Genomic DNA, 14,080 nt, shown 5'->3' with positions numbered 1-14,080 from the left:
TATAGCAGAATGTGAGAAATGTTTATCTATTTGTGGAAAAAAAAGGACATCAATTTTATTTAGGTACAGCATCGCACGACCGCGCATTTGTCCATTAACATAACATAGTGCCGAATTGCAAAAAAAGGCTTGGTCATTAAGGGGGCAAATCCTTCCGGTCCAGAAGTGGTTAATAAACAAATGCTTCTTTGTAGCTTTGGATTACTACACCCCAGTTTGACCACTTCTTTTTCTTTTGCAGAGGTTTCTATGCTTCCTTGCTTTTACTGCAAAGAACCTTAAAACACACAAAGAAAAACACCACAATTGTTATCGCACTGACATATTCAGTAACTATTTGAAAAGTTTCAAGCAGCCCACAGATATCAACAAATACATTTATTATATTGACCTTTCATAAAAACATTATAGCATGTTAAGACCAAAAAACAGCCATTTCAATTTAGAGCAATTTTTATTGTCAACAAAAAATGCCTTGAAAGAAAAATAGAATTTTAAATTGATCAGGAAGAAAAACAAAATGTATAATTGTCCATGAAGAAAAATATAATTTATAAATGTCCACAAAGAAAAAATATATTTTTTTAATTGTCCAAAAAATAAATGCATATTTTATATATGTTGTCAGTATTATGAGATGTGGAATAAACATGATAGTGTGATAGTATTAAGTACTTATTCTGCCCATCTCTGAAATCAGTTTGGTTTTTTTTGTGCTCTCCACTGACTCACTGTTTCCACTGCTGCTCCGCTGAAAGGTATTTTTTACCATTGCCCGGAAGTCCTCTGACATGTAATAGTATATGAATGGATCAATACAACTGTTGAATGATGTCAAACATAATGCCACCATGTACCAGATGTACAGTTGGTTGTGACAATCCCACTCTGTTTGCAAGTAATGAAGTATAAGCAGAATATTACTGGGGGTAAAGCAGAAGATGAACATGACAACCACCAAAATCATCAGCCTTATCACCTGACTGTGAGATTCCTTATTCTTTGACAAGGTCACCAAAATTGATACATAACAAAACAAAATAACAATCAAAGGAATGGCAAATCCCACGCCGAAGAGCACAAGGAAATATTTGGTGTACCACTCATAACCATCACAAGTCGGCCAGACGTCATGGCAGGTTGTCATATTTGGATCTTTAAATGTTTTTGACTGGGGGACTATAAGGAATATTGAGACACCAGCTATTACAACCAGCCAGATTACCGTAGAGACAAATGCACAACTTCTCCAACCTCGTAGACTCCTGGCCAGAAAAGGATGGACCAGAGCAAAGTATCGATCAATGCTGATAGTCATGAGAAAGAACACAGAGCAGTACATGTTCCCATAGAACACCGCAGTGACTATCCGACACATGGTTTCCCCAAAAATCCAGTTGTTTCCCAGGAAGTGATAAACAAACTTAAAAGGCAATGACAACACGAGCAACAAGTCTGCAGCTGCCAGGTTAATTAGTAGAACAGTAGATGGCATCTTCTTTGCTTTAAAGAGAAGTACCCAGAAAGCAATCCCATTAGCTGGGAGACCCAGGAGGAATATCACTACGTAGAAGGATGGCACAACGAGGACGGTGACAGGAAACGTTAGATAGTACTGAATGTCTTTATCAAGTACCGAAGAATTACAATTGTTTGGGCGGAGAACTCTTCCTGTTTTCTTAACTGTAAAATAAAAAAAAAAAAGAACAAAAAAAGTTAATACTAGCCATTTTTCTTTTTTTAAAGGTACTATTCAGGTAAACATAAAAATGAACATGGTAATACAAGTATGATGCAAAGGCTGTCAATGGCTTTTGTTTTTCACCCAGTCAGTTGGGAGTACTGGATGAAAGCTTAGTGTAAGTAAAAAGTCCACAGAGGGACAAGGGGGGGGGGGGGGGGGATTGGGACTATGTGATACCAAATAAAGAAAAATGTAATAGAAAATAAAAATGTAAATATTGGAAATTAATATTCTAAAAAGGATTTTTTATTGATACAAAATGCAGTACAATAGATCAATGAAAGATCATTGTTGGGTAAGATAAAAAACCATGAAAGCATACAAGAGGACATTAATGACATCAAAAGTAGTGGACACAGAAGCCCTGACGCGTTTCAACCTGAAGTCTTCTTCTGGAGGTAGATGTCCACTTTACACAGTTATCTACAACAATTATATCAAACCAGTGCTTTAAGTGGCCCAAAAGAGGTGCCATACTCTATTATAACCTATAAATATTGTTGTCCCCACCCCACATCAGGGTCCCCACAGAGCTCCCCCCCCCCCCCGCGGCCTGGGCTGGAACTCCGGAGCAGGGTAACTCACTGGTGGTGACTGCTCTGGCTCTGGAGTGGGAAATATTCTTGGGGGGGGGCAATTGAGGGTGCAGATGTCCAAAATGAGCGTACGCTAAGGCGGTGGCGGTATGCTCAAGAGCCATATTTTGAAGTGGTGGTACTGAGTACCAGTGCATACCGGCCCACTTAAAGCACTGTGTCAAACCTTAGCGTAAAAACATCTGCTTGCTACTAAACTGTTATTCTGGAAAAACCTAAACCCAAGATCATACTTCTACAGTACAGGATTACTCAACCTTGCCCATCATAAAGCTTATGTCCCCTAAATGTACACCCCACCCAAGCTATCATAAGAAAATAATGATGTCCTTTCTCCACCACAGTTCAGCTTATATAAACCTAAAAACAATCTTTAAATATACTACAGGGTACTAGTCCTCAGTTGAAATAGCTGCATTCATTTTTCTCCAGGCTTCTTTCTTCTGGTAATCCTGCCCCTGTGAATAACACATTTCCTGTCCCTAGGTGGCTACGTTTGCATCTCCACTGTAACTATGGAAGGAGCCATGGTTGTCACCTAGGCTGGACCTCAAATACGTGTCTGTATATATAACCTGAATGACTCTGGAAGACATATTTTGAGATTAAAAATGTAAAATATGGGCGGAACGTAGCAGTGATATGCATTTTCAAGCAATGCTCATTTGTACACTAAAGTTTTGTGAGTATTGATCCTTTTTTTTTTTTTTTTGCATTCACTAGTTTTGGCAAGCAGTTTAATTAATGAGCTGGTGGTGGAGCACTTGGAGGATTATTCTCTAAAAACAAGTCACACGTTTTGAAGCAAGGAGTGTCGACACTTATGTCTTTTATGTCACTGATTTAAGCACTTTTGTTTTTTATGACACTGTAGTGTTGTTGTGTGATTTTTTTGTTCCTTTATTGTCCGTTTCTGATTGTTATTCACATGTGATTTTTCATAATTAAGAGTTTAAAGAGATTGTGCAACACATTTATTTGATTCACATGTCTGCCTTTTTTAATCTCTATTATAAAGGGGTTGGGGAAATTATTAGTTTGCAGAAGAAAAATAATATGTATTTGTGCATCTGAGCTTACGGAAAGTGGCTGCATTTCTGGCTAGATCCACAGGATAAAGAGATCAACAGGATAAAGAGAAATGGAAACAAAATGGACTTTTGAAATGCCAACAAACAACTTATCAATACAATCTCTAGTTTTTGATTAATTATTCCAAAAAGTGATTTTAAAACCATAAAATAGCACAAAAAAATAAAATAGTCCTTCCTTGGGACCCTACCATAGCAAGGTGTAGACACCTAACACATCAGTAAGATAGATAATTTATCAAACATTAAATAGACAGCAATTGCGATGTCTCCAGTGGGTAGGCAGTCCTGTTATATCTCAACGTTTGGCCAGAGGTGGAGCCAATCAGCGGGTCTGGCGGACACGATGTCCGCCAGCCCCCCTTAATCATTCCACAGAAAGACAGAATGGTGGTCTGCTGATGTAAACAAGGCAGACCGCCGTTCAGTGATCTTGTGTTCCTGCTATTTAAGAACGCAGGTCTCTGTGTTCATGTAGTGAGTCCATCCCCCCACAGTTAGAAAACACCCCCTCGGGACATACTTAACCGTTTGATAGCCCCTGGTGTTAACCCCTTCCCTGCTAGTGTCATTAATACAGTAAAAGAACATATTTTTAGCACTGAATACTGTAGTAATGTCACTGGTTCCCTCAAAAGTGTCAGTTAGGTGTCCGATCTGTCCACCGCAACGTCTCAGTCCCACTAAAAATCGCTGATTGCCGCCATTAATAGCAAAAAAATTAAAAATAAATAAAAATACCATAAATCTATCCCCTAGTTTGAAGGCGCGAAAACATTTGTGCAAACCAATCAAAATACGCCTATTGGGATTTTTGTTTTTTTTTACCAAAGATATGTAGCTGAATACATATTGGCCTAAATTGATGAAGAATTTGATTTTTTAAATTTTTTTATTGGTTTATGCTTTAAAGCAGAAATTAAAAATTATTTTTTTTAAATTGCTGTTTTTTTTTTGTTTCTAGCGCAAAAATAAAGGTGGGAGGTGATCAAATACCACCAAAACAAAGCTCTATTTGTGGGGAAAAAGGGCATCAATTTTATTTGTGTACACAGTTGTCAGTTAAAGTAACGCAGTGCCGTGTCGCAAAAAATGGCCTGGTCATTAAGGGGTAAAACCTTCTGGTCCAGAAGTGGTTAAGTGGAAATTCTGAGTTTAGCCATATTGCAAAGTTTTCTGAAATACACAAGTTGTTCACTGAATCACTTAAATGCAGTTACAACATTTACTCTAGCAAAGTGACTGACCTCAGGTAAAACAAATCCTCCTACACAAGTTGTACCTGTTTATCTGTAGTCTACTCTTCTCTACAATCTTTCAAAGTCCAGAATTTTTAAAGCTTGTCTAAGCTTATAGAAAACAGGGTTGGAGAGCTGAAATGACACACTTCAGAGCTCAGTTAAGAGTTCTGACAGGTGATTTGAGGGAAGGGACACACCCCACTCCACATAGCACACAGGAACAGAGCTGAGGCTGTGTGCCGGAGGTCCCTCCTCTGTCAACTTTTTTCTCTTGTTGTCAGGAAAACTTGTCAGAAGTGATTCATGCTGATAGCAGAGGAATGAAGCAGCAGACAGAAATTAAATACATAGTGCTCTAGATTGAGACAAGTACACGCTACAGAGGGATATGCTTTGTTCAAATTTCATGTCTAAGGTTTACGACCACTTTGAAAAACAACTAAGCCCTCCTATCCTTTACAGCCAAGGAAGCTGTCTTAGCTTATGTTTAAAGCAATATTAAAGTCTGCATTTTCAGTTGTACCTACAGGTAAGGTATAAGGCTAGGTAGGTACAGTGGATATCTCCTAAATGTGTGCCGTTTTGAAGATATTTACATCTGTAGCAGCTGGAGACATTACCAGCGCATGCACATTGCGCTCTGCATGGACGGCATTCTCAAGTGCGCTGTCTTTTCAGAGCACTGTGCCGTGGATGTGACTCCCGTGCACCATCGCAGCTCAGCCATAGAGGAGTGTGTTTGGTTCATAGTTGTGTATCTACAGTGTGAGATCTAAGGCACTGCTTTCTCTGACTACTAGTCTTAAGCCTCGTACACACGCAACGATTATCGGCCGACCGATCGGCCGTCTTTTGTCCAGTGTTGTTGTGTTGGTTGAAATGTGCTCTAGACTGCACACAAATTTTAGCGGCCAACAAAAACCAACTTCAGAAGTGATGTCATGTTCTGGTTTACTTTTCGTGTGTTTTTTCTTCTCTGAGCATGCCCAGTCTTGCTCATCACATTTTTGTCTGCCGAAATCTGTACTGACTGACGAAAAATCGGCCGTTCTGTTGACGGCCAACAAAAATTTTATAGCATGCACACCAGATTTTGTTCGGCTGAAAAGTCGCAGTCGGTTGTCGGAAGCATCATACTAACAAGCCGAAAATCGGCCGATCGGACGTTGGCCGAAAATTCATGGCATTAGGAGATTTGGAGTGAGATTTGGTTATGTCACTACTGTTCTTCTTGCTAGAGGCTCTGACATGAGGCAGTGAAACCTCTACCTCTATATACCGTGGAGGTGGCTCCTCTGCAATCAGGAAAGCAGTACTGAGAGAAATACAACTGCCATTGCTGACCTCCTTCTGAAAATGCGCATTATCTGGCTGCTCCTGGCTTCAAAGCTCTTAAGCTGAGTGCGCAATGTGAGTGTGTTTTCATTCAACCAGTGGACTGAATGAAAAAAAAAAACTCACAGATTCCTGCATCCACACAAGTGAGGTAGATGGATGAATCTTCCCTGCTGCACTATTGTAATCTGACAATAGGGACCCCCCCCCCATCAGAATACACCGATCAGCGCTGACCAAATGCTGTTTTTCCAGCAGGACCGTTCAACGGAAGCTAGTCTAACGATCGGCTTTTGTTGAACAGAGAGGGCCACACACAGATAGAAATCCTGCTGAACTGGCTGAATTTTGATACGTGTGTACCCAATTTTACAAGCTGATCAATACCAATGGGCAATAATAACCAATAACTGTGACTCAGAATGTACAATATTTTTCACAGGATGGAAACCCTTCATTGAGTATGCTTTCACTACCTCAGAAATAACTCAACTCATGGTGTCATTCCAGGTCACTGAATGGTATGCCAAGGCCAATGTATCGAAATCATTAGGAAAAATAAAACCCCTGCCTATGGAAGTCAGGGGTCTTTGCCCCTCCAACACCTGTCATGAACATCAATGATGTCACTCTGGTAGCTTATTATATGTTTTTTCTTTGTTTCCTTTCAGGGCTGTTTTAGCAGCCCTCTACCTTCAGATCTCAGAGGACTAGTATCAGCTTTTTTCCGTGAACCTCTAGTTTAGTACCATCTGCTTCATGTGATCAGACTTGCTCTGGTCGTATGCTGCAGACCTCAAAGGGCAGGTAATGTCCACACATTCTTTGCATTTATTGGATCTTCTTTTCATGTTAATGCTAGAATTGTTTACCAACCACATCCTCTCATCTGGGTGTCAGTGGTGACGACCATACAGAATTATGTCTGACTGCTTGTCTTATACTCTTTACTTTTATCCTCCTGCTGCACGGTTGATATAACTTTACATAAAAAATGAATAAATAAATAATTGAAAAAAACAATGTACAGTAATAAAGCCAGTGGATTGCCATGACATCCAGGCTAGAAGCATTTTCAGAGGAAGAGGTCAGCAATGTCAGCCTTTAAACATTACAAGTTTGCTTAAAATCTAAAAGACACATTTGGGTTCCTGGTGTGCACTTCGCAATGCTTTTGTCAGAAGGATTTTTGCAGAAAGCTAGTGTTCTCAAAAAAACTGAAGTGAATCCATATACATATAGAAAATGCAAGCACACACACTACACACAGGGGCATATCTGCTGCAAGGCAAGCAAGGCTTTTGCCTTGGGTGGCAGTTTTCAGGGGGTGCTGCTGCTTTACCCTTAGGCAGAAGGGATCAGTGCCATTGTTACAGAGGGGCAAGTGCCTCCCTGCCAGGAGCAGACTGTATTGGGTGGACTTGGCTGGGCTCCGACGGCCTCGGCTCATCTCTGGCATTGGGGCGGTCTCATCTGGGCTCGGGGGCAGTCTCAGCTGGGCTGGGCTGGGGGGGATTGGTCTCAGCTGGGCTTGGGGGGGAGCAGTCTCAGCTGGGCTCAGGGGGCAGTCTCGGCTCAGCTAGGCGGTCTCTTAAGCTGTTCCCCACTGTGATTACAGTGAATAAATGACTGACGACTTTTCTATTCCCTATGATGACCATTTCCTGTATCATGTCCGCAGTCTCTAATCATCTCCTGTATCATGTCTGCAGTCTCTGACCATCTCCTGTATTATGTCTGCAGTCTCTGACCAACTCCTGAGGTGGAGCTCTAATAGGAAGGTGCGGGGCCTAATGAGGAAGGGGTGGAGTTTACAGATAAAGGTGTGGATCTTAAACAGGAAGGGGTGGGACTAATGTAGATGAAGTGGGACAAATTTAAATGGCGAGGCGCCCGATTTTAGTCTTGTCTAGGGCAGCACAAAACCAAAATACACCACTGACTACACACACACACTGAATTGAATTGAAACACATTTTAATGTGTACTTATACATAATAGGCATTGAAAAATAGTTACACTGCAGACACGTGCATTAACAATTATGTAGGAACTGCAGCAGGGCTCATGCTGCAAACTTAAAACTGAACTCTGTGAAGCTCTAAAATGCTCACTTGTAGTTGGGCTGCGCCCTATGGTTTTTGGGAGGGACCACACACTTTTTTCTTGTTATTTGGGAAGGGTTTCCTCTTAAAATCCATACCAGAACTGAAAAGACTGATATAGAATTCGGGGAGACACCCCCCCTGGTTTTTTTGCAATTGCCTCTTAAAATCCAGACCTGAAGGCCTGGTATGAATTTTGGGGGGAACTCCATGTTGTTTTTTTGTCCCTGCTGGCTCCCTAACTACCAGGAGCCCTGAACAGGAATCTGTCACATTTAGTGGTAAGTAATACTGCTAGTAAATGTTTCACTTTCTGCTGCAGCTGGAGTTTCAGCTTGGCGGAACACCAATTTAGTATTGCGATTCACCGAACCTTCTGAACAGCTGAAATTCAGCCCAAACTCTAACTAATAGCTCATCCATAATTGTAGAGACAGATTGTCAAGGACAACCTGTTGGAATACATTGTTCATGTATTTTGTGCAACAACTACATCAGCCAGTAGATGGCAGTGTTTATACGTTTATAAACACTGGTTAAATGCTATGTCCTTCCTGTCTGCAGTTAAGCAGCAAAGCCCATGTGGACTGTGCACTGTCTGTTTGTTTTGTAGGGCTATATGCAGAGTTTCTAACAGGTTATGGGCATAGACACCTATCCATACACCCAGAGAAAAGCTGAGAATCCAGTCATAGCCACCTATAGCAAATAATTGCAAGATACAACAACAGAAAGAAGACTGCAAAAGAATAAAATGGCCAGTAACACAGCTGCTTCAAAGCTTTAATTTGCAAATTTGACCAACCAGAAATACCAGTCTTGGAAATGTACGATGACAATGCTGCTAATAAGAGAAGGTACATGGAAATGTATAAATTAAGTCAGGCCAGAACACCCTTCAGATGAGTGGATAGAGAAAGACTAAAAAGCTGAAGACAGAAGAGGATCAAATCATACATGGAATACATAAGGCACACCTTGGAAAAGGTTGACTGCCTGAGAGGTATACAGTGAGGGAAAAAGTATTTTATCCCCTGCTGATTTTGTACATTTGCCCACTGACTAGGAAATGGTCAGTCTATAGTTTTAATGGTAGGTTTATTTTAACAGCGAGAGACAGAAACAACACAAAATCCCTAAAAAAGCATTTAAAAAAAGTTATATATGGATTTGCAATTTAATGAGTGAAATAAGTATTTGATCCCCTATCAATCAGCAAGATTTCTGGCTCCCAGGTGTCCTCTATACAGGTAATGAACTGAGATTAGGAGCACTCTCTTAAAGGGAGTGCTCCTAATCTCAGCTTATTTCCTGTATAAAAGACACCTGTCCACAGAAGCAATCAAACAATCAATCAGATTTCAATCTCTCCACCATGGCTAAGACTAAAGAGTTGTCCAAGGATGTCAGGGACAGGAATGTAGACCTACACAAGGCTGGAATGGGCTACAAGACCATCGCCAAGCAGCTTGGTGAGAGGGTGACAACAGTTGGTGCGATTATTCACAAATTGAAGAAACACAAAATAACTGCCAATCTCCCTCGGTCTGGGGCTCCATGCAAGATCTCACCTCGTGGAGTTTCAATGATCATGAGATCGGTGAGGAATTAGCCCAGAACTACACAGGAGAATCTTGTCAATGATCTCAAGGCAGCTGGGACCATAGTCACCAAGAAAGCAATTGGTAACACACTACTCCGTGAAGGACTGAAATCCTGCAGAGCCCGCAAGGTCCCCCTTTGAAGTTTGCTAATGAACATCTGAATGATTAAGAGGAGAATTGGGTGAAAGTGTTGTGGTAAAATTAGACCAAACTAGAGCTCTTTGTCATCAACTCAACTCGCCGTATTTGGAGGAGGAGGAATGCTGCCTATTACCCCAAGAACAGAATTCCCACCATCAAACATGGAGGTGAAAACATTATGCTTTGGGGGTGTTTTTCTGCTAAGAGGACAGGACAACTTGACCGCATCAAAGGGACAATGGACGGGACCACATACCGTCAAATCTTGGGTAAGGACCTTCTTCCCTCAGCCAGGGCATTGAAAATGGGTTGTGGATGGGTATTCCAACATGACAATGACCTAAAACACACGGCCAAGACAACAAACCAGTGGCTCAAGAAGAAGCACTTTAAGGTCCTGGAGTGGCCTAGCCAGTCTCCAGACCTTAATCCCATAGAAAAAATGTGGAAGGAGCTGAAGATTCGAGTTACCAAACGTCAGCCTCGAAACCTTAAAGACTTGCAGAGGATCTGCAAAGATGAGTGGGGAAAAATCTTTCCTAAGATGTGTGCCAACTACAAGAAATGTTTGACCTCTGTGATTGCCAACAAGGGTTTCTCCACCAAGTATTAAGTCATGTTTTGCAAAGGGGTCAAATACTTATTTCACTCATTAAAATGTAAATCAATGTATAACTTTTTTGAAATGCGTTTTTCTGGATTTTTTTGTTGTTATTCTATCTCTCACTGTTAACTACTTCTCGCAAACCGACGTGCCTGTACATCGGCTTGCAGAAGTGGTTGTACCTGGATGATGCTTGGAGCTGCAGGCATCAACCCGGTACAGTTTTTTAGAGCAGGCGGTCAGCTTTCAGGAGATAACAGCCGATGCAGCTCAGCAGCCACTCGGCCATTATGGCAGCGAGCAGTAGGGGACACCCCCCGCCACCTTCCACAGCTCTGCCTGGGTCTCCTGTCCCTCCCGGAAGACCCAAGCAACCAGCCGGCACGTACGCCAGCTGGTTGGAATCCCGTACAAAGCCAGATTTAGCTTTGATCGGGTCTCCGATGTAGTAACCCGGAAAAAACTGCCAGTATTGAAAAATGCAGATTTCGGCATTTTGAATACTTTGAAGTGCAGTGGAGGTGTCTGGGGTCTTTTAAACCCCCGATCCCTCCATAAAGAGTACCTGCCACTGCCTATTACTGTCAAAAGGGATGTTTACATTCCTTGAGACAGCAATAAAAGTGATCAGATTTTTTTTTTTTAAAGTGCTAAAAATAAAAAAAATTCATAAAATGAATAGGAAAAAAAAAAATTTAAAGTGCCCCTGTCGCCGTGAGCTTGCGCACGAATGAAAACGCATACCTAAGTCGTGCCCCGCAAATTAAAACAGTGTTCCAACCACACATGTGAGGTATATTGCCGTGATCGCCAGAGCAAGAGCAATAATTCTAGAAAAAGACCTTCTCTGTTATTCTAAACTGGTAACCGTTAAAAAATTTTACAGCGCCGCCTATGGAGATTTTTAAATTCTGTAATTTGTCGCCATTCCACGAGTGTGTGAAATTTTAAACCCTAACATGTTAGGTATCTATTTACTCAGGGTGGCATCATATTTCACAATATACAAAAAAATTGGGCTAACTTTACTGTTTTGTTTTTTTTAAATGCAGTGAAATTTATTTATTTTTTTTTTCCCAAAAAAAATGCGATTGAAAGACTGCTGCGCAAATATTTTCAGGTACTTATATAGCACTGTCAATTTACGCAGCGCTTTACATATACATTGTACTTTCACATCAGTCCCTGCCCTTTAAGGAGCTTACAATCTAAGGTCCCTAACTCACATACATACACAGTAGGGCCAATTTTTTTTATACAGGATCCAATTAACCTACCAGCATGTCTTTGGAGTGTGGGAGGAAACCTGATTACCCACAGGAAACCCATGCAGGCACAGGGAGAACATGCAAACTCCAGGCAGGTAGTGTTGTGATTTGAACCAGCAACTCTCTTGCTGCTAGGTGAAAGTGCTAACCACTACACCACTGTGCCACCAAATACAAAAAATATTGCAACAACCGCCATTTCATTCTCCAGAGCCTTTGCTAAAAAATATATATATAATGTTTGGGGGTTCTAAGTAATTTTCTAGCAAAAAATACTGATTTCAACTTGTAAACAACATGTGTCAGAAATAGTGGAAAAGAGAAATGGACAGAGGGCGCACCAGCCTAGCGCATTATCTTTAAAACAATTTATTGTAATAGACATGTATACACATTATACTCACAAAACGATTATGAAACACGGGCAATAAGCAATGAGGGACCACCAGGGGTCTCCACTGGGCATCCTCAGCTGCCGCAGGCCGTGGAAGGATGTAGACCTCCAAAAAAACGCTTACGCGTCTCGGGGGGGGGGTGTTCCCCCTTCATCAGAGCTCAGATGAAGGGGGAACACCCCGAAATGCGTAAGCGTTTTTTTGGAGGTCTACATCAACTACATTAACGAGTCACCGCAACTACCGCCAGGTGGGGGAACATCAGCGGCACCAATCGATGTATTCGGGATCTGTCCGCAGGGACATTTCAGCATCTTTTACCACTCCGGACTGCCTGACAGGGAGAGATAAGATGGCGGACGCCGCTCTCCAGAGTCCACACATACCGCCGGAGCACAGCTCACAGGGATACACACTTAGCCCGGCTGGGGATTCGCCTGTGAGTATTCCTCATGTGGAATCAGCATCTCCTGCCTCCACTGAATCATTACTGGGTCTCATGCTCCATACCCTCCCAGGATCTCCTATGGAGGCAAGCGCGGCCTGCCCGCCATCACCTTACTCTGGGGCTGTGCTTTCACCTGGACCTCAGGCTCAAATGGAGGCCATGTTCTCTAAATTTGCTGAGATGTTAGACAGGGGCTTCACTACCACTGCTTCTAAAATTACTGGGAACATTAAAGCTGACCTTTCTAACATAGGCTCATGTATTGTGGCTATTGAGGGCAAAATGGATCTCACTATCCTTAAAACGAACCAGAATTCTGACCGCATTCAAGAGCTACACGACCAATTAGAAGGCGCCTTCCTAAAAATTGATGACCTTGAGAATAGGAGTCGGCGTTACAATTTTACGATACGGGGGATCCCAGAATCTTTCCAAGACATTCAGACCACAGTACAATCCCTAATTAAGGATCTTTTGCCTGATATAGCTCCTCACAAGCTCGAGCTGGACAGGGCTCACAGGGCGCTGCAGTCACCGTGCCAAGATGGTCTTCCTAGAGACATTTTAGTAAAGCCCCATTATTATAGCGTCAAAGAAGAAGTCATGCGCAAGTCTCGCTATAATGACCACCTCACTTTCCAAGGTTTGCCCATTCAAATTTTTACAGATTTATCCCCTTCCACCATTCAATGCCGCAGATCCTTCAAACCATTGCTGGCTGTCCTGGTTCAGCATAACATCAAGTATAGATGGTCGTTCCCATTCAGCCTCAAGTTCGATTATAAGCAGAAGTCTTACACTTTCTCCTCCTTTCAGGAGGGTGAGAAGCTCCTGCTGAAACTGCGCATCATTTCTCTGGAACCTTTCTTCACCTCCACGTGCGGCAGCTCCCAGCTCATCCAAGCGTCAGCTGCCTACTAGCCCTGTCTCCCCTCTGTGGTACAAGTCAGCATCCAAGAAGTCTAAAGATGGTCGTCCTCCCTGAAACGCTTCAGTTCGCACTTAGAACCTTGTTCTTCATTTCACAGTGACATGTGGAACTCTCCAGTTGCTACCCTGCACCGGCGGGTGACAGTTGTAATTTTTGCTTCCCCCTGGTTGTGGGTTTTTTTTTTTTTTTCAGTTTTCATTTTTGAGACCTTCATGACTCTCGGGTGCTTAGGTTAAGTATCAAAGAAGAAAAATATATCCCGTCGCATATCTTTGGTTTCCTTTATTGACAGTTTTGGCTACCCCATGGATGGGCTCGCCTGTCCGGCTCATTGGGTCCGTCGGGGCCTGAGGTCTTATTAACATTTTTCTAACTGCAATGTTTTTTTTTTTTATAATGTTTACCTAGTTGCATATGTAGCCTTTTGTTTCCTTCAAGGCTACATGTGGGTTTTTGGCTGCTGTATTCACTTTATAGTGCTACTATGCTTCTGTTGGGGGATCCGGATCTCTGGGGCGGTGATCATGCCCCACTTCCCATCTTGGTTACTGGTTTTTCCGGCTAGCCAACATGGGAT

At 42.1% G+C, this 14,080-nt stretch overlaps 1 protein-coding gene across 1 annotated transcript in view; it reads right to left on the bottom strand.

The window, feature by feature from the left end:
- Positions 1-473: 473 nt before the first annotated feature.
- LOC309554346 (proteinase-activated receptor 3-like) overlaps positions 474-14,080 on the bottom strand; it is a 46,302-nt gene continuing 32,695 nt past the window's right edge. Inside the window, exon 2 of the mRNA XM_082256005.1 lies at positions 474-1,683. Coding sequence (XP_082112131.1) covers positions 668-1,683 — 1,016 coding nt within the window. The 3' untranslated portion in view covers positions 474-667. The remainder of the gene's footprint in view (positions 1,684-14,080) is intronic.

The sequence above is a fragment of the Pelophylax lessonae genome, assembly GCF_965119305.1.
Source record: "Pelophylax lessonae genome assembly, chromosome: 4".
NCBI classification, from domain to species: Eukaryota; Metazoa; Chordata; class Amphibia; order Anura; family Ranidae; genus Pelophylax; species Pelophylax lessonae.
This window is presented reverse-complemented; position numbering and strand designations above follow the sequence as displayed.